At 43.7% G+C, this 23,376-nt stretch overlaps 1 protein-coding gene across 1 annotated transcript in view; it reads right to left on the bottom strand.

The window, feature by feature from the left end:
• Nucleotides 1–23,376, bottom strand: part of CUBN (cubilin) — a 1,111,275-nt gene that overhangs the window by 1,047,154 nt on the left and 40,745 nt on the right. Inside the window, exons 5-7 of the mRNA XM_069211549.1 lie at nucleotides 21,151–21,252; nucleotides 20,380–20,483; nucleotides 16,012–16,138 (exon numbers count right to left, since the gene is read on the bottom strand). Coding sequence (XP_069067650.1) covers nucleotides 16,012–16,138; nucleotides 20,380–20,483; nucleotides 21,151–21,252 — 333 coding nt within the window. The remainder of the gene's footprint in view (nucleotides 1–16,011; nucleotides 16,139–20,379; nucleotides 20,484–21,150; nucleotides 21,253–23,376) is intronic.

The following is a 23,376-nucleotide window of genomic DNA, read 5'->3' as shown; positions in this document are numbered from 1 at the left end:
TTCCTGAAGGTAAGGAAGTCTTTGGTTTGGTGCAGGTGGGTGGGAAGGGTGTTCCACGTTTTGGCAGCAAGGTGCGAGAATGATCTGCTGCCGGTTGTATTTCTGCAGACACATGGGACGATTGCGAGGGCGAGGTCTGAGGAGCGGAGATTCTGAGTCGGGGTGTGGAAGGAGTGCTGTCTGTTGAGGTATTCTTGTCCAGTGTTGTGCAGTGCTTTGTGAGCGTGGGGGAGGAGTTTGAAGGTGATTCTCTTGTTGACTGGGAGCCAGTGCAGGTTTCTCAGGTAGTCTGTGATGTGGCAGTGGCGGAGGATGTCCAGGATGAGGCGTGCAGAGGCGTTCTGGATGCGTTGCAGCCTCTTCTGGAGTTTGGCCATGTTTCCTGCGTAGAGGGCATTGCCGTAGTCCAGTTTGCTGCTTACGAGGGCTTGGGTGACTGTTCTTCTGGTTTTAGTGGGTATCCATTTGGAGATCTTTCAGAGCATGCAGAGGGTGTTTAAGCAGGAGGAGGAGATAGTGTTGACTTGCTGGGTCATGGATAATGAGGAGTCCAAGATGAATCCTAGGTTGTGTGGATGGTTGGTGGGAGTCGGAGTGGCTCCGAGAGTGGCAGGCCACCAGGAGTTATCCCAAGACAACATAATGAATGAACATAAAATGAGACATTCCCAGGAGAGCCAACAAGAAGGAAAAGTCTCCTTATTGCACATGTCATAACAAACACACCCTCCCTCAACATACCCAGCAGACCCTGAACCTATGTACATCTCCCCAACAGGACAAAGACAACATATCACGTAACCTCAGGTCATGAGATGCAGGACAAATACAAAGGGTTAGAGAAAACACAGATTATTCATCATCCCTGGAATACGCAGCTTATTACTTGAACATTACACACCATCTGTATTCTCAGAGGTAGTGAGTCTCTGCATTACCTCACAGATCCAGAGATCCTACGCCTTTAGTATTAAATGTGCAGTAATGTACATTAGCCAGAGGCTGCAGGGTTCCCTGAATGCTGTCTATAATGATTATGGTTACTTCAGGGTGACTGCCCACCCTGCCAGCAAGTCCATAGAAAAATGCACCCACAAGGTATGCCTTTACTCAGGGGAATGGGGTGCCCACTACAGAAATCTGCAGGAAGACCTTGCATAGTCTTCTCCCGCGCCTCCTACGTGCCAGGTCAGCAACCTGAGAACGGCCATGCAGTGACTGGCAAGGTGGATTGCCCTACGGCTCCTGGGAAACGCTGCAGTGTATTCGAGGTTCTAATGACCGCTGTGCACCAAGACCAGATCTCCCCTGATCTCCGACAGTGAGCCCCCCCACCGCGGTTCAGCTCTGGACACGACCGCTGTGCAGGGGAGAGGGTCTCCATGACCAAAGGGAGGCTTCTGGAAGAAGAAGGAGGTTCACCATCACGTGCCTCAGTGCGAGTCCCCCCATTGTGTGTTTCCCTGGGCAGATCGCAGCAGAGCAGACAATGGGCCGGTTCAGCCTGGGTCAGCAACTGGACCCCAGGGAAGGAGGGTTGTGCGGCACGGTTTCTACACACCAGTCCACTGGCAGGGCCCTATTGAAGGGGTTCCGAAGAGCAGCATCAAATGCACCACGCACACCTAGCAAGAGCAGCAGCATGGAGCGTGCAGGAGCCACCTTGTATCCTGTGGCTGCCTCAGAGCACCACGCAACACCTCTTAAATTCCAAGAGTTGAAATTCCGCGCACACCATATGCTCACCAGGCGTTGAGATGTATAAGAAAAATGAAGGTGCTCCTCATGCACTAATTCTGGAGAAAAGGCCAAGGAGCAGGATGCAGTGCTCCCCACGTGCTGCTGTGCTCCTCGGGAGGCACTGGAAGGGACACCAAGGGGCAGGCAGGCCAGCACACAGCAAGAAATTCATGTGGCGGTTCCTTCTAGCTGCCCCACAGAGCCTTGGCAGTCCAGAGTAAGGTGAAAGGCTGGCAGCAGGGATACATACAGAAATGCAATCCAGATGAGTACTTTAGGCCACCCAGAAAACACCAGGCAGCAGGCCAACAAAAGAAGAGCAGTCCAGATGAGTCTTTTGTGCAGTCAGGCAGTCTCTCAGGCAAGGGTTCGGTCCCAAATCCAAAAGTGCTCTACAAATGTGGGGGACAACCCCCTGTACTTATCCTCATTTTGCACAGCTTCCACATAGGGGGAGAGGTGGTTCCAACCAGCACTAACTGGTTCCAGGAATGTCCCCTTTCTCCTCCAGCACTGGCTCCTATGAGAGGAGCAGTGCTCACAGTAGAGAGAAAACAAATAGGCTGTTTGTCACCACTAGGGCAGCCACATAACCAGACACATGTCCTACATACACCGCACCCTGCCTATAGGGCTATTTAGAGCCTACTGTAGAGGTGACTTAGGTGTAGTAAAAAGGGAGTTTAGGCCTGGGCAAGTAGTTGGACTTGCCGAGCCAATGTGGCAGTAAACTGAGCATGCAGGCTCTGCAGTGGCAGGCTTGAGACACGTTTTACAGGCTACTTCTGTGGGTGGCACATGCTGTGCTGGAGCCCCCCTAGCAGCATTTAATTTACAGGCCCTGGGTATAGGGATACCACTGTACTAGGGACTTACAGGTAAAGTAAATGTGCCAATCAAGTGTAAGCCAATCATACCAAGTTAAGAAGATCACATGCACTTTAGCACTGATCAGCAGTGATAGAGTGCCCAGAGTCCTAAAGCCACCAAACAGATGTCAGAAAAAATAGGAGGAGGAAGGCAAAAAGATTGGGGATGACCGTGTAAAAAGGGCCAGGTCCAACAGAGGGTGACATTGCCTTCCTAACCATTTACAACTACACTGCTATTACTTGCCTAATTTCTAACTCTTTGCATACTCCAGGTTCACTTCTACCAATATTACAGTGTCAGACACTGAACAGAATGGTTGAGAGAGTGGCACTGTGCTGAAAAATGTGCTATTTAACTCTTATTTTTAAAATAATTTTCTTAAGAGGAAACACACCGCGCCCCACCGTCTGACAGTCATGCTTGCACAGTTAGTTCAGGATTTGGTTTTACGCTCCATCACTTTCAAAGTTCACCAACCGCTACTGTAAACAAGGATAGGTAATGGGCAGACCTAAAGTCCACTCTATGTATTATAACCTAACCATTAGGTCATCAACAGCAGACTACAAACAAAGGTGTCTGAAGGTGAGGCCTAAAAAAAACTGTTTATAGGCTGCACCGAAAAAGTCAATGTGTCAAAATAATGTCTGACATATTTTTGTATGCTCACAAGCAATGTTACTCGGAACAGCTGCTCATCTATCTGCAACTAGCATGCTAGAGATTTCATAGCCTTGCTTAAAAAGCCTGGAATGTAGTAAAACAGCTGTCCCTGCCATGACCTCAAAGAAAAAGCAAACACCCCTGCACAAAGAGAATTAAATGACGCTTTCACGGCGGCATCCTTGTAATGAGGTCACCATACTTCCGCCCTACAAAAATTGTCATCCTGTAGAACATCTGGGAGGGAAAAAAACAGTCGTCAATGCGTGTGCATCCTGGGTCTTCCACATCCCCAGAAATGCAACTATTGTGGGTGTTACTGCACACTCTGCAAATATATCAAGCATCTAAAATAAACATTGTACATAACTCTAAATCAGTCACAGTACAATGAGCGGTGGTGCGCTCAAACAGCTACAATGGACGGTAGGAATCATATAACATGATTTTAAACAAAATCCCTTTGTTATGCATTTAGCAACAATAGTCCTAAAACTTGCCACTACATTTCTCTGAAACGATAGGCCCCAATGCACTAAAGGGTACTTGCAAGTCTGTGCTGAGCTTTTTGTCCATTGTGCACTTTCCCTACACAAAAGTGTCCTGCGAGTTTACAGAGTGTCTTGCTAGTGCTGCGCAGTCTAGCTCCAAGTTCTTATTGAAGTAGGCGAGGCTCCCAGGAGCTGGGAGAAGACCTGCTGACGTCAGTAGCTCCCAGCTTCCGAAAAAAATTAACAAGCATTTGCAATGCAAAAGGTCTCGCTCTTGTGAGAGTCTGAGCTGTTGGCATCATAAATGCACAGATGGACCTTTCTTGTCACATAAATTGGTCAGCCCTGCCTCATAATTTGGTCCTCTCCTGCCACATAATTCCAGTGGCCCTGCATATAAGTAAAGCACTTCCATTTACCTTCTTCTTCTATCTGAATTTAGCATCCAAATTTTAATATACCATGCTAATTACAATAGTATACCACTTTCACCGCCCCACCATCAGAGTTGCTGGACGGCTAACACAATACCCCAAAAAACGAGTCTCGGCTTCGCTCAGCATCCTGTGATGCTGGAAAAAATCATATAATCTCCGTGTGCTTTAAAAATATTAATGTGTAATTGTAGCTGGTGCTCATGTAACGAGGTCCAGTACCTTCGGGTCCAGTTAATCCTAAATAAAAGGGCAGTGCCTTGCAGTCCTCCCTGTTCTGCTCCCCGCCCTCTCAAGTTGCAGGGTAATGCCACAGGCGGTGTGTGGAAACTAAATAAAGAGCCCTGCCTGGATTGATAGCACACCTCTGATCTGGATGCTGCATTCCAAAGATTAGCACTCTGCTGTAAATTCTACATCGCTGGTTGTGGCTCACATGAACGCCTATTGACAGCACCACGAGATGACCCTGCCCACAAACAATGTATTCTCCTGAAAAAGCTGTAAGAAGAAGAACACTAACTATATTTTGTGGCCGAACATGTGTTAATGTTTATTTTTCCCAGAGAAAGCACGCTCTGTTTTTCCATTCCTCTGACCAGCACTGTGCAGTGCCAGTATTCACTCATTAATGTCAGCCTTGTGTGGCATCCTCAGCTAAATACTGATTGTGGAGAAAGGTGGGGTGTGTGGTTTATGTGCCCTGCACTGTCAAAAAGGGGAAAGGGGCAAGAAAGCAGAGGATTTCAAAAGTGTTAATGTCGGGTGTGGAAATAAAATAAATAGCCCTGCCTCGAACAAGTCAATTAATAGCACGCAGTGGACACTCTTGGGCAAGTATGAGGAGAAAAGGACAATCTTTACAAGCCTGTTTTAATAGGGAAGCCTGGAGCAGTGATACGAAGGCTCGGAGGCTGCATTCCTGCGTCTGTAGACTGCACTGGGAGAATAAGTGAACTCAATGCATACACTAGCACCAGCAGGAATCTATGAAGAAAGTAGTTGTAGCAAACACCAGATGAACAGACAAAGCGCAAGGATACAGTAGTTGGCCGGTGCTCCATGGGAGAGACAAAGAGGAAGCATTGACCACTAGCAAGGACAGATTTTTAAAGGACACTGAAACAAACAAATGAAAGGAGTGGATGGGGAATTAAGCTCACAAAGAAGTATACTAAATGTATACATTAGACCGTACGCTCAACCTAAAAAGAAGTGAATTTGTCTAGAGGGCCTTTCAAGAGACCACTTGCCGAACTATCACATTTTAACTTTCCCTCATGAAGTGAATGAAGTGCATGATGGGTGTGTTAGTGAGGGGGGTCTAAATGTGTGTCCGAAGGCAGATGCACAAATAAGCCACCATTTGAGAAATATAAGGATAAGATGGTGTAGAAAAAAACTTGTTTACAAACTGCTGTCTGCAAATTGAAAAAAAAAATTATGTTAATCTGGTCTCTGTTTTGGTTTCCAACAAACATTTACAATTTTACTAAAATTTGTACTTTTTTGCACCCTAGGTAATTCCGAAAGAGATAACAATGACAAGAACTCAATAAGGGACATCCAATAGCAGAGGAAAGGGATTGTTAGTACGTTTGAAGTTTATATTTTTAAGTATTTAAAATATGTTCAAAGAAACTAGATATCAATGTATATAGAATCTGTTAGAAATGGGGTTTCTGGTTGACTAGGGTATGCACCTCAGCCAGGCAGAACCTACCCACTCTAGTCAGGGCTAGGGAGTTACACGTCCAAGAGAATCCCTGCTCACCCCCTTGGTAGCTTGGCACAAGCAGTCAGGCTTAACCTGGAGGCAATGTGTAAAGCGTTTGCACAACACACACAACACACGTGACGCAAAATGTACACCACAAAGTAAACACAACACTGAGCTATGTAAAAATAATCTGTATTGCATAAAACATAATTAGACCAACATTACACGTAAGTAATACCCTGCTACCTTAGCAGTTGTCAGAATGTTACACAAGTTACTAATACTCTGCAAGTATATGCAGTTGTCACTTTAGAACACGTAAGTACTCAGGATTCTGCAACATAAGCAGTAGTCAGGAATTAGAGTAAAAGATATATGCACTTGTCATGAACAATTCCTAAATACCCATAAAAGGAACATTAGAGAGTATGCCACAAGTCATATAAATACATATCAGCTAGACATGCCCATAAAAGGAACATTAGCACATATATGTAGAACCAATAAACAGGTAGGAAATAGCAAACATCCACAAGTGTGTATTAGGCTCCTAGAGCCTAGCTTTCCTAAAGAGTACCTGCCTGCTGGTGGAAGAGGCACTTCCAATGCCTAGAAACGAGCACGGGGGCCCCCGGCGCTCCTGTGTGCAAAACAGGGGGCCTCCTCACACCCTGTTCGTGGGGTGAGGGACGGGCGCGACCCCGCGACAGTTATAGGGCAAAGGTGGGAAGGGACCTCCGGCGAGGTCTCCCTTCCCGATTCCGGCTGAGAAAAAAAATGCCGGCGTGAAGAAAAAGGAGAAAAGTACGAAAAAGGAACGTACTGCTCCTGGGGCAGAGACCAGAGAAGGGGCGCTCCCCGCTCCTTCCCCGAGTCCTGCTGGACGATCCTGGTGAGTGGAGACACTCACTCGCACTGAAGCGATGCGCAAGTGCTGGAAGCTGTTCCCAGCCGCCAGGACGCTTCCACAGAAAGAGGAGGCGGCTGGTGCCCCGGAGGCGCTCCTGGGAGCGGACCGTGCCCCGGGGGCGCCGTTAGGAGCACGCCTGCTCCAGTTGGTGTATCTTCGTGCCCCGGGGGCACTTGGATTAGCGCGGACCTCGTACTAAGTAGAGCCCAGCAATCCGGGCTGTAGCAGTGATTTCTGGAAGAAAAACAAAGCACTTTTTACAGCGCTAAGCCAAGCTTGCAGCCTGGGCTGCGGTGGTGATATTTTCTTCAGCAAGTTCAAGAGCCTACAGAGATCCTTACAGGGGTCAGGGGCACAGCACCCTGCCCCTGGGAGCAACTAGGAAACAAGGGAGCACAGGCTGGTGGGCCCAGCTACTGGCCAGCTCAAGGGTTGCAGATGGTGACAGTCCTTCTAGTTACCAGGCAGGTCACAGGTCAGCACAGCAGCAGCAGCAGTCCAAGGTGGTTTCCTGGTGAGTCAATTCATCAGCGTTCTGTGTCCAGTTTCAAGTTCCATGAGTGTTCAAATTGTAGGAAAAATTCCCCTGTACTTATAGTCAGTTCTTACAGTGTTTCACAATGGTAGGGAGAGGAGGTTCCAGCCAGTTACAACTGGTTCTGGGAGTGCCCCCTCTCTCCTTTCAGCACAGGCTCCAAACATCAGTGCGGGGTTAACGACCCTATTGTGTGAGGCCAGGGCACAGTCTTTACAAATGCAGGTGTGCCCCGCCTCTCCCTTCTCTCAGCCCAGGAAGGCTTTACAATATGTAGATGCACCTCTGTGTCACCTCCACCCTCCCTGTGTTCAGGCTGTCTGAGAAGTATGCACAAAGCCCCAACTGTCAGTCTGCCCAGATGTTGATTGAAGACAAGCTGAAAAACTCCAAAGTCATAAGCACAGATAAATGCACACTTTCTAGAAGTGGCATTTCTGTGATAGTAATAAAAAATACACCTACACCAGTAAGCAGCATTTCTTACCACTATCACAACCATACCAAACATGCCTACGCTACCCCTCATAAATCAGATAATACCCCTTACACATAAGGCAGGGTATTTCCAATGCAATTCTATGAGAGGGCAGCACTCACAGCAGTGAGACACCAAGTTAGGCTGTTTGTCACTACCAGGACAGGCCACGCAACATGGCACATGTCCTGCCTTCTACATACATGGCACCCAGCCCAGAGGGCTAGCTAGGGCGTACCTTAGGGGTGACTTACATGTAGTAAAAGGGGAGTTCTGGGCCTGGCAAGTAACTTTAGATGCCAGGTCCCTGTGGCAGGAAACTGCGTAACAGGGTCTGTGCTAGCAGGCCTTAGATAGGTTTGACAGGCCACTTCAGAGGGTGGCGCAAGCAGCGCTGCAGGCCCACTAGTAGCATTTAATTTACAGGCCCTGGGTGTAGGGATACCACTTTACAAGGGACTTATAGGTAAATTAAATATGCCAATTAGGTATAATCCAATCATACCAAATTTGTAAGAGAGAGCACATGCACTTTAGCACTGGTTAGCAGTGAAAAGGTAAGAAAAATAAGGAGGCCAAAAGCAAAAAGTCTGGGGAATGACCCTGTAAAAGGGCCAGGTCCAACAGAATCCTACTATAGACCTAGAATTCTTGAAAATCTGGGCCAGTTTTAAGAACTATTGCCTGTCTTTTTGGCACCCAGATTATTTTCCGTTGTCTGAATGCACAGCTTTTTAGCATATGATCACAGATATCTTTAGCTGCCTATTGTGAAAGCTCATGTGAACAATTATAGTCATAGCTTTTGCAGATGGTTACATTGTGCTACTGACTTTATAGTTTGGCTTTTGTGATGTGGCAGAGTAGTTCCCTGCTGCGCACAGAGCCATCTGTCACTAGGAGTGGTAGCTTCTCTAGTCCATTCAAGGCCTAATCACATTGGTGACTCTCAGCCCTGCTAAATGCACTCATTCAATCTCTTCCTACTGTAGGTGACTTACTCCAGGTAACTGTCAACAGAGCTTTTCTCACCTTGAAATGCAGGTGCCTTGGCATTGCCAATGCTTGTTTCCTCAGAGGATGAACTTTGTGAAACGTGTATCTTCTGCACTGAGCAAATGAGCATCAAAGGGCGGGTGTAATGTGCCATGCGTAGGTCTGTGTAAGTATAGGTCAGCTGCACTTAAGAACGAACCCTGAACGGATTGGCTGAATGTCTGAGTGATCGTCCTTGAATGGCTGAAGTGAATGAGGGTACCTCAGCTAATTCAGCTATGTGATTGGACAGTGCCTTTTATTTTCTGGTCTGTGTGTTTTGTATGCTTAAGGAAAAGGATGAGTGGCACAGTTTTTGCTCTGGCATTCTGAGCGAGAGGCTTCTTTATTCCAGAGCCTCAAAGTAGAGGTCTGTATATTTGCTCTTAAAAAAAAGAAGAGGCCTGTATTTAGTGGGACCAGTTGGGAATAGAGTGCTGGACTGCAGGTTATATATGACTTCTTAAACTAAGGTTAGGTTTCTAAGTCAGACTGTGCCATTTTTTCAATTCAACCAGTCAGGAAGCCCTGTCCCAAGAGATGGATGAATAGATCGAGGGCATATCCACTGCAAGCTATTTGTATGATAGGTTTGTGCTACTCTGCTATTAACCAGTTTGAACATACTGGGCTTTTCGTTTTACCCCGCGAATACCTTCTAAAGTTAGGTGTTAGGTCAGTTCCTTTAAGGATAAGGGTGAACAGGGTCTGCACAGGGAGTAGAATCTAGACATGTGGTGTTCCTCTGTAGGGGAAGAGTTAAAGTATTTCAAAAAATTAATACAATATTATGTGTAAAAGGCCTCTTAATAGATGAACTGGGGAGTGTTCTAGCTGCTGTCGCCGTAGTTGACAGCAAGGTGGAACCACCTACTCATCCCATAAGTAAATACTATTTGCCATTTTCATAAATGATTTTTTGTGTCTAAAACATCATTTGCAAGTGTAAAGTTTCACTGCCAACTTACAGAATCAAGAATGGTAGGCTTTTGCCCTTGCAAACAGTATTTTATAACGTAAATGTTGATGTATTGTTTGCATATTGTGTGAGCAAATAAATTACTACGTGGTAGTGGTTTGTGCACAGTTATCGGTCGGTCCACTTGTTCAAGTTGGTGAACATCAAAGACCATACTCCTGTCATAGGCAGGAGCAAATGCATTTTTTAAATGTAAAAAGCCAGGCAGCTAGTGGCTAAAAGAGATATCGTGGCGGACTGGAAAGCCAATAAGGCACCGGCCCTGACCAAATGGAAGAGAGGGATGGATTGGTGTGCCCAATGTGAGAAGCTCGTATATGAGGCTAGAGGGTGCCCGAATAAATACCACAAGATCTGGGGGAGGTGGGAAGGCATGACAATTTAACCCCTGATGCCGCAGACCGACACAATGGGAGGTAGAATCCACACACATTCCTCTATTTCCTCTGGTGGAAATGGGGCACACACGCGATACGTCGATATTGACATGTACAATCTATTTATTTAGGGTGTTGGCTGGGGCACTGGATTTGACCACTGTTTGGTGCCCGTTGGCGCCTTGTTATTTCTGTATAAAACTGTTTGGCTTGTTTTGTATTATTTTATTCAATTGCAAAACCAATAAAAATTCTTTATAAATTTTTTTTTTTAAAAAGCCAGGCAGCACCTCCAAAACTAACGACGGTGTAGTAGAAGGGGTTTCTATACTAGAAAACATTTTCGGGACTGAGAAAAAAAGATTGCAAGTGCAAATGCGGGTTGTGTCACATTTCTGCATGTGTTAAATACATCTGTCTGATCAAATAGACATTTGTGTACTTCTGGGAGTCATTGACAGTTTTTTTCTGACTTATAAAAGTGGTTTAGCACTCTTAAATTAAGCACAATCTGCACATGTTAGTCTGTCATATGGATGCACATAGATTTAAGAGTCAGGTTTCATGATCTTAGCCCCAGTGCCATCTTTACAATCTTCCTTCCCGGGGCTAATCATTTAGATCAGTAAGAGACAAGTTCTCAATGCTATTTGAGCACTTTCATTGAACACTGGTTCTCAAATGGCTTGTTTTGTAAGTGTGAAATCATATTTTGTGTTCATCAACTGAGAATTACGCTTGCAAAGTGATTTACTCTTATGCAAAATTACACTATAATTTATCATTATGCATGAGAACATCTGCTTGAATAGAGAAAGGAGTGGGCTCTTTAGGGCAAGGATACTTCAGACAGAAGGTGAACACTGTTGCAAATGAATTGCAGGATTTTTCACAAATTGCTATCTGATTTTTGTACTTTTACTGTGAGCGAGTCGCACTTCCTGGGTCTCGATCATGATATATTTACGGTAGTTGGACTAAGTGTTAACTGCCATTGTCCACCATTTACAATAAGGCCACTGTTGTGTAGCTTGATTAAGAGGCTGTGGCCTGGTTACATCTGAACAGGAGAGCTCACGTGTGTGGACATCTGTGGCCTGAATGAGAGGAGCTACTGTTGTGCACAGCCCGGTATCTTCGCACAGGCAGCCTATCACAGAAGGGACTCTGAAAGGGTTGGTACTGATCTGGGTCATGCCTTATATGGGCAGGCTTTCATAGCGTAAGTCTGTATTGATAGCTGGAACATCTGTGGTGTTTTTTTACACATAGATGAAACTAGCCCTAAAGTACAGTTTTGCTCTACTTATGCCTAAAAAATACAGCAAGTTATCAAACTGCAGTAGAATATGTACATTGAGTTTGAATTTGCAGTCCCCAATAAAACACATCTTATGCGATTTCAAGAGTTGTCATATTTTTTGGCTCAGCTCATAATCAAATTCCAAGCCATTGTCCCTCTGACTGTTATTTACTATCAACTCCAACTGAGAGATCTAAGGCTTCCTTAACAAAAGGGTAATCAACAGTGGTTGACTCAGTTTCAGGGGAATGAAGTGTTTGGGAGCAAATTTGCATCTGCTAATTAGCTTCTGACACTGCACCTGAGCTGGCACAGCCCAGGCCCACTGGCACAAAGGAAGGAACCCACATCTCTGGAGCTAACACAGTTTTATAGAGCCTTTGGTAAGGGATTGGGTAATGGTGTCAGCTAGGAACAAAGCTAAGGCCCTCAGAGAAGTTCTTAGTAGGAAACTAGAATTCACCATTTTCAATTGTCCTAGAATACTGTGCAGGAGGGCTTGGACAGGGGTAGAGGGACATTGTGGGGTCATAGGATTGGCCAGAGCTGCTTGGCCCCTATCAAATTCCACCCCCACCCTGTACAAGGGAGAGACAGTTGAGAAGACCTTGGACCTGGAGGTGATGATGAAGTAAAGGATGCCCAGCTACAAGAAGGAAGCACCTGAAGCCCTGCAAGGATTGAATAAAGACATTGGCTCTAGCTGACCCCCAGGACGAGGATGGGCTTCTAGAGGGCTGGTTGTGCTGCCCTAATGGCCCTGTGGACCAGTTGGGGGAAAAGGCACGGTGTTCCACTATTCCACTGACCCTCCAGTACCCTTCCAGTTACCATGAGTCTCTAGGGCCTGGGGAGTGCGGCAGGGAAGGGTTTTGTTAGCTGGTTTCAGAGGAGCTGCATAAGAGTCCCCCATCAGCAGCAGCAACTGGAGCCAGACAGAGAAGATGAGTGGTGCAAAGAGCCAGAAAATCCATCTCTTTGCAAAATGCACCCCTTTAGATACCAAGAGGCCTGGTGCAAATGCCCCTGGTGCCTAGGCCGGACCATGAGGAGCACAACAAGAGTAAGAAGAAGAAAATCATACCAATGGGGCCTAAAATATGCCTATTTTAAGATGTGCCCCTTTTCAAAATTCAAATGGTGAAACCAAGCATGTGGTACTCCACTATAGTTTTACAGATTTCCCTCGAGAAGGGTCAAGCTTTTCTTGGTTACAAAAAAAAACATTTATCATTTGTAAATGGTGAGCGGGTGTGTGAGGTGTCCCCTTCCCAGGAGGCTTTTTGGCCTAGGAACCCCATCCTCTGTGGTCCACACAAACACAATGCCTGATGGACCCCATCCCAAGACACAAAAGGGAACAGAAGAAAATGTCAGCCAGAGGAGTTGCCACCCATATGCCTGTGTCTAAGAGGTAGGGAACGGCTAGCACACTGGCCTCCTGCTTCCATGCTCATTGCAGGTAGGAGCTAAAAGGAAGATGTTCTTGCGCAGCTGTCCAATATCTAGATAGATTTATATAGAGGATTCCATCAATTGTATGCTTTTAAATATTACATATAATCAGCAGTCAGTATATAGCAGAGAGCCTTGATTTTTTTAATGGTATAACTCTAAACAAAATACAGTGTTTTGTAATAAAGTATAAAGACCCAAGTAAATTGTAAACAGTAAATGCTTTTTCTGTGTTGCTGTAGGTAAGCTGGTGTATTAAGCAATAGCAGCCACTCATACCCTTATTTTACGATGTGTTATTTCAACAAGTGATATTACTCCAAGGGAAATTCTGCATCTGTTAAACTTTGCACCCTACAATCCCAGTCCTTGAGATATCAAAGTCTTTACAATGCTGCAGGAGCAGGGACTGAGAGTACCAGCAGTATCAGCATTGTCCAACCCCTGCCTCATCCTTGTAGCAGTCAAGAGGGAGTAGGCAATGTTCTGCCAGGACAGGCTCAAGCCTTCCCCGAAACTCTTCATCCCCACCCCAGGCCATCCCACCCACTCCAAGCGTCCATCCGACTGACACTTTCTACCTCGTCAGAACAGGCAGAAAATTTTAGCAGTTTTCTCTCTAGAATTAGGGAAAGGTAATGATAAAGGACCACATCTCTCCAAATCCACATTGTTTCAACATTCTGAGGAGAAAAGTCATAATCATTTGAATTTGGTGCAAGAATAGCAGTCATGATCAGAGATTCTGAACGCCTGTATCCCTACACTATTTCCATGATACTTTTAATGAGGAGCTTAGGAACTAAGAGATGTAAAATACACCCAAATAGCACTCAAAAAGACTCTAAAACCAAAATCAAAAGCAAGAGAGGTTCCCTAGCCAAGCTTGCTTCAAGATTCAACAAACCTACAGAGACTCTGCCATTAACCAGGATAAAAACATTCTATCAGTAGCCCTTGTGCCCCTTGGTACTAGGTACACCAGTTCCAAAAGTAGCCCTGCCTAATCTATTAGGTCAATGGCTAGGTTAGCAGTAACAACAGGCAGCACCGAACTTATGGAGACTCCAGATGACAGCCCCTAACATCCCCATGGTAAAAGGACTAGATAACACCAACCACATAATTTAGCATATGCATTTTGATTTCAAGACACTTTAGCACACATGCTACTTTACTTGCTGTGTCGTGCCCACAACCATGGTATTTGCACTTGATCCCAGTGGGGACAGAAATTCACTTCATGGCTGAAATTGGGCCATTATTTGGGGAGGATGACTGTCCACTGCCAGGAATAATCAAAACCCTTGTCAGGTAAACCCTGAAAGTCATTAAACTATCCTGAGTTTAACTGCCTGGTAACTATGGTAGGGAACATACAGGCCTAACTTAAAACAATTTGTAAAGTATTTACCCAATACGAAAACAGTAATGTGGACTAAAAGCAAAAGTGAAAGTCCCAAATAAAGTTACATAACTAGAGTAAAATAAAATAAACAAAATTATAAAAATACCTAATAATCGAAATTACAAAAATCCAATAACAGGAACCAGGGACATAAATGTGTAAAGTTTTAAGTAGAAATAGTGAAAAAAAGCACAAAGCACCAATATAGCCAATGATCGCAGTAGAGTTGGACCTAGGTGCATTTGGACGCTAATCGTTGCGGACCACAGATCTGATACAACAACCAGTTTCATCTTGGTCAATGATTTTAAATTTTAGGGCCTAACTACAAGCTCGCAGTGGCGGTAGGCTGACACACTCCTGGTGGTCCAACCGCCAGATTATGATCCTGACCACCAAAAGACCGCCGCCACCTCCAGGATCAGGGATTCCGACGGGTTGGCAGCAGTTGAAGTCATGGTCAGCCACAGCAGAGCCGAGTTCGGCATCGCCATGCTGATCACGATTTCCCTTTCCACCAGCCATGAAAAGGCTGTCTGAAAGTCAGTGCTGGGGGACACAGGGGGGCTCCTGCACTGCTCACAACCATGTCTTGGGCAGTGCAGGGGCCCCCCTGCTAGCACTCTCAGAATCCGCACTGCCTGCTATGGCGACAGTATTGGCCAGTGCCACCGCACTGTTTCCACCCGGCTGACCGGCGGAAACATCCTAATATGATGTTTCTTCCGGTCAGCCCAGTGAAAATATCGTAATATGACAGGCGTGAGGCTACCAGATTAATGGTGGCCTCCTCCCCACGGCTTTGGCAGTCCGCTTGTCAGACCGCTAAATTAGTAATCAAGGCCCTTAGATCTGAGTTAGTCATTTAAGTCCCAACTAACTACAGGAGTACATTTTTAAAGCCCCTCAAAACCTCAGGGGAGGCACTTGGAGTATCACTGGGTGTCAGGCAGAGGCCAACAGCAGGGTCCAGTCGAGGCCCAGTTGCCATTAGTCAGCTGGGTACTTCCAGGAAAAGGCCTTTTGCAGCTAGCTGTCTCCCTGTAGCCACACAGGTGGTCAGCCTAATGACCAGTGGAGTTCACTTCTTTGTCCTGGATAGAGGAGGGAACAGATCTAGTCTTTCAGGGCTTTTTCAGTTCAGCAGGTCCAGTCCTCTTCTGATCAGATCAAAGATTTCTTATTCTTAGGCAATGTAATGAATACAGTATCCTTTTCTTCTCAGCAGGCATTAAACCATTTGTGTACTTGTCTTCTTCTATACTGCTCTTAAAAGGAAAGCAAACCAATACTGTAAATAGGATTTATAAAACAGAAGGTTAACCCAAGTGTTTAAAAAAATATCTTTGGACAACTGACGAGATACAACCCCATCAAAAGTCACTGATAACATTAAATTCAGATATAGGGGGTTATTACAACTTTGGAGGAGGTGTTAATCCGTCCCAAAAGTGACGGTAAAGTGACGGATATACCACCAGCCGTATTACGAGTTCCATAGGATATAATGGACTCGTAATACGGCTGGTGGTATATCCGTCACTTTACCGTCACTTTTGGGACGGATTAACACCTCCTCCAAAGTTGTAATAACCCCCATAGTTCCTTACTTGATTCTGCTGCACTCTGTCCTCATCTTCACAAATGCCATGCACACAGAGATCCTGGGAGCCCCCTCGACAATCATCATACTTGGAGGTGCATTGTGGTCCATGCCACTCAGGTGGACAGGTGCAACTGTAGAATACAGAAAATGACCATAACAATATTATAGCTACCATTAATGTCCACAATTAAACGGTGATGCTGGAACATTTCTTTTGAGTGGGGATGCTGGCATCAACGTTACAACAGTGGAGACATAAGGACTGCGAAAAATCGAAGAGAAACACAAAATACAAGTATAGCAAATGAGCCATGCCCATTCAGCAGGAGAGTGGTAAGGGTGTAGTATGTAGCTGGTGGTGCATTTGGAGCACACTGTCACAAATATATTACTAAAGCATGCTGTGTTAGACCAGCGTCATTTATAGACAGCCCATTTTATATTGAAATGGCCACAAAATTCTCACTGACATGCAGTTTTACTGATACACTATATAGCACATGAACAATAATGTGTAAAAATTGGTTTTCAGCAAATATTTACCATTTGCACATCAGCAAGTAAAATGTCTTGATTTGTTTGGTCATTTTAAAATATGTGTTTCCATCACACTTCAAAATTACAAAGAATAGTGCTTCATTTGTGCTTTCCTAACATCTGATATATTTTGAAATATTTGTTCAGTTATTTTAGCGATATTTAAATGTTGTCTGTTAAAAAAAAACTAACATCCTCCAGCCTACCTGTACCCCAGCCAGATTGTCAGAAAGTTAACTTTACAAACTCCTCCAATTTTGCAGTCATAGAAAGAAAAGTAAACACCAATCTACATTTGAAAAGAATAAGTAGCAATTTATCAGGAAACCTAGCGTGACATTTGACCTCTGTTTTTGAATGTGAAAAACTACAAATCCATTTTAAAGCCATCTTTATTGCTTATTCACCTTCTGACCTCCAGCATGGTTATTTGGGGGAAGCTGCAGAAGCCCTCACACCCTATTTCCAGTGCCTATGCCACTCAAGTGAGAAAAATCCTTTACTTTTTTAACTAAGCAAAAAAACAAAGTATGAAAGTGTGCTATAGAAAATCTAGTTATATGCCAAGAGTATAAGTGCAGTGATTAATTAAATTTAGTTTTAAGTTCATTAAGTTTACAAGTGTGCAGACTAGTGCATCAAGACAAAATCAACGCAACAAGTTTCAATTAATTTCTTGTTTTTATGAAGTTCATAAATAGTCAGTGTCTCAAAATACCACATCTACTGAAAATCTGAAAAGGTCTCTGGTATCCAAAGTTATGTAAATCTAGAAACCACATGGAAAATTGATAAGACTGCTGAAAGTGTTATAAAGCAATAACAGAGGCAGAATGTTTCCTATGAAAATCGCAACAACATAGCATATAAAGTGAAGTGGGGTACATTTCCTGCTCCATAGATAGTTCATAAGAGGCAGAAGATGAACTGATGCCTCTTGGCAGCTATCTCTTCTGCTGTTCCAGATTCCCACCAGGTCAATGGATTAATTTCTGCTGGCTCACCTAGATTTGTCCCCGAGATGTCCCACCCAGGAGACATAGGAGGTCGGAAAAGGCCGTCCGCCAAACTCCAGTGGTCAGGTTGCCATCAGTGCGGCCCAGTGGGGAACTGCCTACAACATTGACGGCGGCTTATAATTGAGCCGGCGGCAATGTTACGGTGCATAGGGTGCACCAGCACCTGACGCACTGTTCACGGTCTACAATGCAGACAGTTAATTGCGCGACGGGGCTGGCCATGGGGCCCCTGTACTGCCCTTGCCAAGTGCATGGGCAGTGCAGGGGCCCTCCTGGGGCCTCCTGCACCCTGTCTCTGCCAGCCTCTTCATGGCAGTGCTACCACCATGTAAAAGCTGGAGGAGAGCGGGGTCGTAATCCCCACGGCGGCGCTGCATGCAAAAATTACCCCCAAAATGTGGTAGGAAATCCTTCCTTTACAGCAACAATGGGTGGGATTAATTTCATCTGAGCATAGCCAGGTAAAACCAAGCAACTTTACCAGACTTCATAGCAGAAGAACTTTAACTTCATCTGATGCCTACTTGGCCCAGTCCTAATCAAACCTCCGTTTTAGGGTCCAACCTATTATTTCAGGAAATATCTATACTAATTATATTGAAAGTCTCAATATAAAAATCAGCCCGCAAAGACAACAGGAATTCACATTTTAGAAAAGGAATTAATTGAGAGAAATGCATAGACAACTAAAATGGGTGGGAGGATTATAAATTAACCCTGCACTTTCTTTGAGTTGAAATGCAATTTATATACTGTGCACATTAGTCACTTTTAGCAACTATGATGATGAGAATTAGAGTAAGAGGATACCCCCAGCATATTTTTAACAAAGAAGATGAACAGCAAAAGAGAGATCTAGGACTCAATGCGGGAAATCTCTGATACTAAAAGCTCAACAAATCTCAAACTATACTTGTGACTCTAATAAGATCAAAAATATCTTGAAGATGAATTGGAAAAATTATACAGTGTAAAGAGAGCCTACAGAACAGGGTGGTTACCAACTTGTCTATATTTATCCAATTAGACCCCCGAAAGGCAATCTGATTAGAAGCCAAACAAGGATCTAGAATTATAGCCAAAGACAAAAGGGGGGATTCTACAGATGTTTAGTCTGCAAGGCATGAAAAAAATCAAACCAACAAAATGTGACTGAAAATCCAAATTACAAGGAAGAGTTTAAGATTAGGAAACACATCACTTGTAATATTAAATTTACAATTTCTGTAAAAGGATTTCTCCGTAAAATATGGTATGTAGGAAGTGGTATCTTCCCTGTTAAAAAGAGGATTGTAGAGCACAAAAGAGCAAAAAGCAATAAAGAAAATGCTTTTCCAGTGGCCAGAGACTTTGATGAATTTCACAAGTGGTCAGAATTAGATAACACATTTCAGGATTGACACTGTGGTGGGCAATGACTGCAGAGGCAAAGAGAACTGGAGCTCATAAAACTCGAGTGCTCTACATACTGTTACTATGACAAGGAGGTGTCTGTATTTTTAAATTATCAAGTATGATGATTCTCATCTCATGTGATGCTATTTGTGCTTTAGGAATCTGATAACATATTCATGTAAATATTGTCTGCCAGTAGGTTATTTCTTTTAAGTTTTCTTTCTAGTGGGTGGTGAGCAGAAATTAAATAGCAGTTGTACAAAGGATAAAAAAGTGTAAGGACAGACTTGACATTTTTGAAAGAGAAATTTAACACTGGATGTTCACCAGCTCCTCAGAATGCATTAATTAAATATTTATATAGTATGAAATCACCTAGTAAGGAATGAATAAGCAATTTTAAAGAATAAATGCGCTGCCTAGAAAAGCCTAAGAAAAATGCATGGGAATTTGGCATTTTGGGTTCCTCCTCTTTACCCCCACTCCCCAGCTTGATGGATCATCTGGAAACTTTCCATGAAGAACCTGGACAAAAAAAGAATCTTCTTCTAAAGTTTTGTGAAGATTCACCAAACTGCTCTAAAGTTATTAGCAAACCATAAAAGACATTTCCTATGCAAATACTAACCTAACTCTAACTACCCACCTGTACATAATATCCCTGAAATATACATTTCGTTGCACATTACTAATGATATAGAGATTAAAATTTGCTTTATTTTGTTTTTAATTTTAACATATTTTTTCAGTTAAGGTTCATTAACATAGTCTGTCACTTCTATCTATAAGTTGATGGTAAAAATGAAAAAATATTATGTTCTTTGACCAAAAATTATCCAGAGGAAGGCTGGTGTGATAGGGTCAGAACTCCTATACTGATGGCTGTGTCCAAATAAAACTTGATTTTAAGTACAGAGTGTGCTACCATGTCTTCTATGGCAAGAGAAGTTGTTTGTTAATTTACAGGTGGAAGCATTGAGCAGAGCATTGTAAAAAGCACAGGTGTTCAATTTCAGGAAAAAAGATCTTAAGAAAAGAGCCATGGCTGCCTATGTTTTGGCAATTGATAGGAATCTCTCATTCAGCTCCTCCTTCTCTGTGGAGCCTACCATCAAATTTGTAAGGAGCAATATGACCCCTGGTGAAGAAGTATGAGCTGGAAATACCCAAATCCATGGTTATCCACCTCTTTAGCCAATTTATGAAGAAATCATTCTACAAATGGGACATTTGTAGGATAAGCCTGGGAGCTCATGAAAGCAAACTAAATTAATATCCAGCTAAATGCACTTTAATGATTGGTATGTCATGAAAGCAAACTAAGTTAATATCCAGCTAAAAGCACCTCAATGGATGGTATGGATATGTACTTGTCTTTGTCCTGGGAGTGCTACTCTGGCAGAATCAAGCATGTAGCATACCTGTAGGAGCCTGGTGTGTTTTCACACACTCCTCCATTCTGGCATTCCAGAGGGGTTCCTGCATTCAAAGAGCATTCATTGACATCAACTGAACACAATGGACCCTAAAATAATAATAATATAAATAAGTTAAAGAGCAACATATGCTTTTGAATCAAACACTCCAAATAATTTAAAAAAAAGAATAATACTGGTTTAAGTAGGCACCTCTTAAGAAATGTTTGGTAAATGGCAAATGCTTAACTGTCCTGACACTTTAAGATTTCCATGTACTACTGATATGCTGGTCTCCATTAAAGAACTATCATGCTAATTATGTGTTGTGTGAGCTTAGATTAGGATAACAAAGATGTGGACCACAATACCGATAATAAAAACAATAAACATTCTCCACTATAGACACTTGTCAACTGACTTTTCTCAAACAGTTAGCAAATACTACAACAAATGTATATTAATACTTGTATTAAACAAAGTGTTTATTTATTTATGGAAATTAAGGCATTTTTATTCTTGTTTCCCTACTTGGTTGTATAACACTATTCTTGACTACACGTCTACTTACATAGTCTTACCTTGCGAAATAGTGGTTAGGTCAAGTTAGTGGATGTAATATTATTTGTTATGGAACATAAAGCATATATACATATATAGTGAGGCTGTACCCCCTCCATTTCTTCAGTATACTTATCTACTAACACTTGAGAACTTGTGCACACCAGGAGGTTTGAACAGTGAACAGTGAGGATGTTGCTATATGGCAAATTTTACCTGCCAATGTTTTGTACAAAGACAAAAGAAAGAATCCAGCAGATTGAGACACGTTCCTAAATTTTGACAGGGGTTGCTTCCACAAGCCTTTCGCTGAACAGTCTGCAGCAAATGAGAAAACAAAGAATTGTAATGGAAACCTGATTCTAGAATCTTTTTGCAAATGTACATCTTTAGCATTATTTATGGTCTTTAAGAAGTCTCACGTTCTGCCACTGTACTGTTACAGATAGTAAGGTCTAAAGTCAGTCAATAAAAATGCAATAAATCAAGGTGTGCATGATTGGCTCGATTACTTTATTTTTTTTTAAATACTTACATTATTTATAAGTGTATGCCACAGTATAAAGTATGACCAAATATAATCAAGGAACTGTTAAAATACAGAGGGTTTATGAATACACAGAAGCATAAATATAAATGATGTGTTTTGTTCTAAATATATTGAAACCTGTGGAAATTAAGCTTCCAGAATCTAATGTTCCAGGGCATATTTAACAGAGAGCAGGAGCAGATACAGAGTTGCAACTTCTTAATTAATGAGATCAATAAAGGATGGCTCTTATGACCAAATATTTGCGAATTATTTTTCTTAAATTAACAATCAAGCATATAGTCTTATAAACATCTAACTCAGCATGTCTTAAATATCCCATAAATGGTCAACTTCAACTTTAGAGAAATCATTACCTGAATAGTTAGGAACCCGTCCTTGCATCTGTCTCAAATCTCATGGCCTTGTCAGTATTTAAAATGGTTGGTGTAAGTTATACCTATCAGAGTTTCTAATTGTCCCCCGAAGCTTGCCCTTTGTAAAAAGTACAATTTACAAATGCAGGAAAGTGGCCCTTATTGCAGTTACACCCCACATTTTGCCTGATATTAAGGCTGACTTGACAGAGTGTGCTGGGATCCTGCTAACCAGGCCCCAGCACCAGTGTTCTTTCCCTAAAAATGTACCTTTGTTTCCACAATTGGCACACTTCTGGCATACAGATATGTCCATTTTAAAAGGAACCAGTGGTACTAAGGGCACTGTGACCAGATAAGATCCCTAAGGGCTGCAGCATGTGTTGTACCACCCTAAGGGACCCCTCACCTAACAAATGCACACTGCCATTGCAGACTGTGTGTGTTGGTGGGGAGAAAAAGGCAAAGTGGACATGGCATCCCCTCAGGGTGCCATCCCCACAAAACACTTCCTGTGGCATGGGTAAGTCACCCCTCTAGCAGACCTTAAAGCCCTAAGGTAGGGTATACTATACCACAGGTGAGGTCATAGTTGCATGAGCAATATGCCCCTACTGTGTCTAAGTCCATTCTTAGACATTGTAAGTGAAGTGTGGCCATATTAAGTATATGGTCTGGGAGTTTGTCAAAACGAACTCCACAGTTCCATCATGGCTACACTGAATACTGGGAAGTTTGGTATCTTAGAGATGCCCCCTGTATTTTACCCAATCCTTCAGTGTAGGACTGACTGGTCTGTGTCAGCCAGCCACCAAGAGATGAGATTCTGACCCCCTGGGGTGAGAGCCTTTGTGCTCTTTGAGGACAGAAACAAAGCCTGTTCTGGGTGGAGGTGCTTCACACCTCCCCCCTGCAGGAACTGTAACACTTGGCGGTGAGCCTCAAAGGTTCAGGACTCGTGTTATGGTGCCCCAGGGCACTGCAGCTAGTGGAGATGCCCGCCTCTTGGACAAGCCCCCACTTTGGGCAGCCAGTTCATCGGGAAACGTAAGAAAAACAAGGAGGAGTGACCACTTCAGCTGGGACCCCCTCTAAGGTGTCGAGAGCTGAAGTGACCCCATCCCTGAACAATCCTCCATCTTGGTTTGGAGGACAGGGACCAATAGGGATAGGAATGTGCCCCCCTTCCCAAAGGGAATGGACACAAGGAGGGTGTAGCCACCCTCAGTGACAGTAGCCCTCTGACCCCTAAAACACCCCTAAATCTTGTATTTAAGGGCTCCCTGAACCAAGCTAGTCAGATTCCTGATGACCTCACAAAAAGAAGGACTGCTGAGCTGAAAACCCGCAGAGAAGGAAAGGAGACAACAACTGACTCGGTCCCAGCCCTACCGGCCCGTCTGCTGCTTCAAAGAACCTGCAAAAGAAAAGTAACACATCCTGCAGGTCCAGCGATCTCTGAAAAACCTCTAAAGGACTGCCTGCATCACAGAGGATCAAGAAACTCCTGTGGACAGCAGCCCTGTCCAAAAGAAA

The sequence above is a fragment of the Pleurodeles waltl genome, chromosome 10, assembly GCF_031143425.1.
Source record: "Pleurodeles waltl isolate 20211129_DDA chromosome 10, aPleWal1.hap1.20221129, whole genome shotgun sequence".
Lineage (NCBI taxonomy): Eukaryota > Metazoa > Chordata > Amphibia > Caudata > Salamandridae > Pleurodeles > Pleurodeles waltl.
The sequence above is the reverse complement of the archived record's forward strand: the minus strand, read 5'-3'. Positions and strand labels throughout refer to the sequence as shown.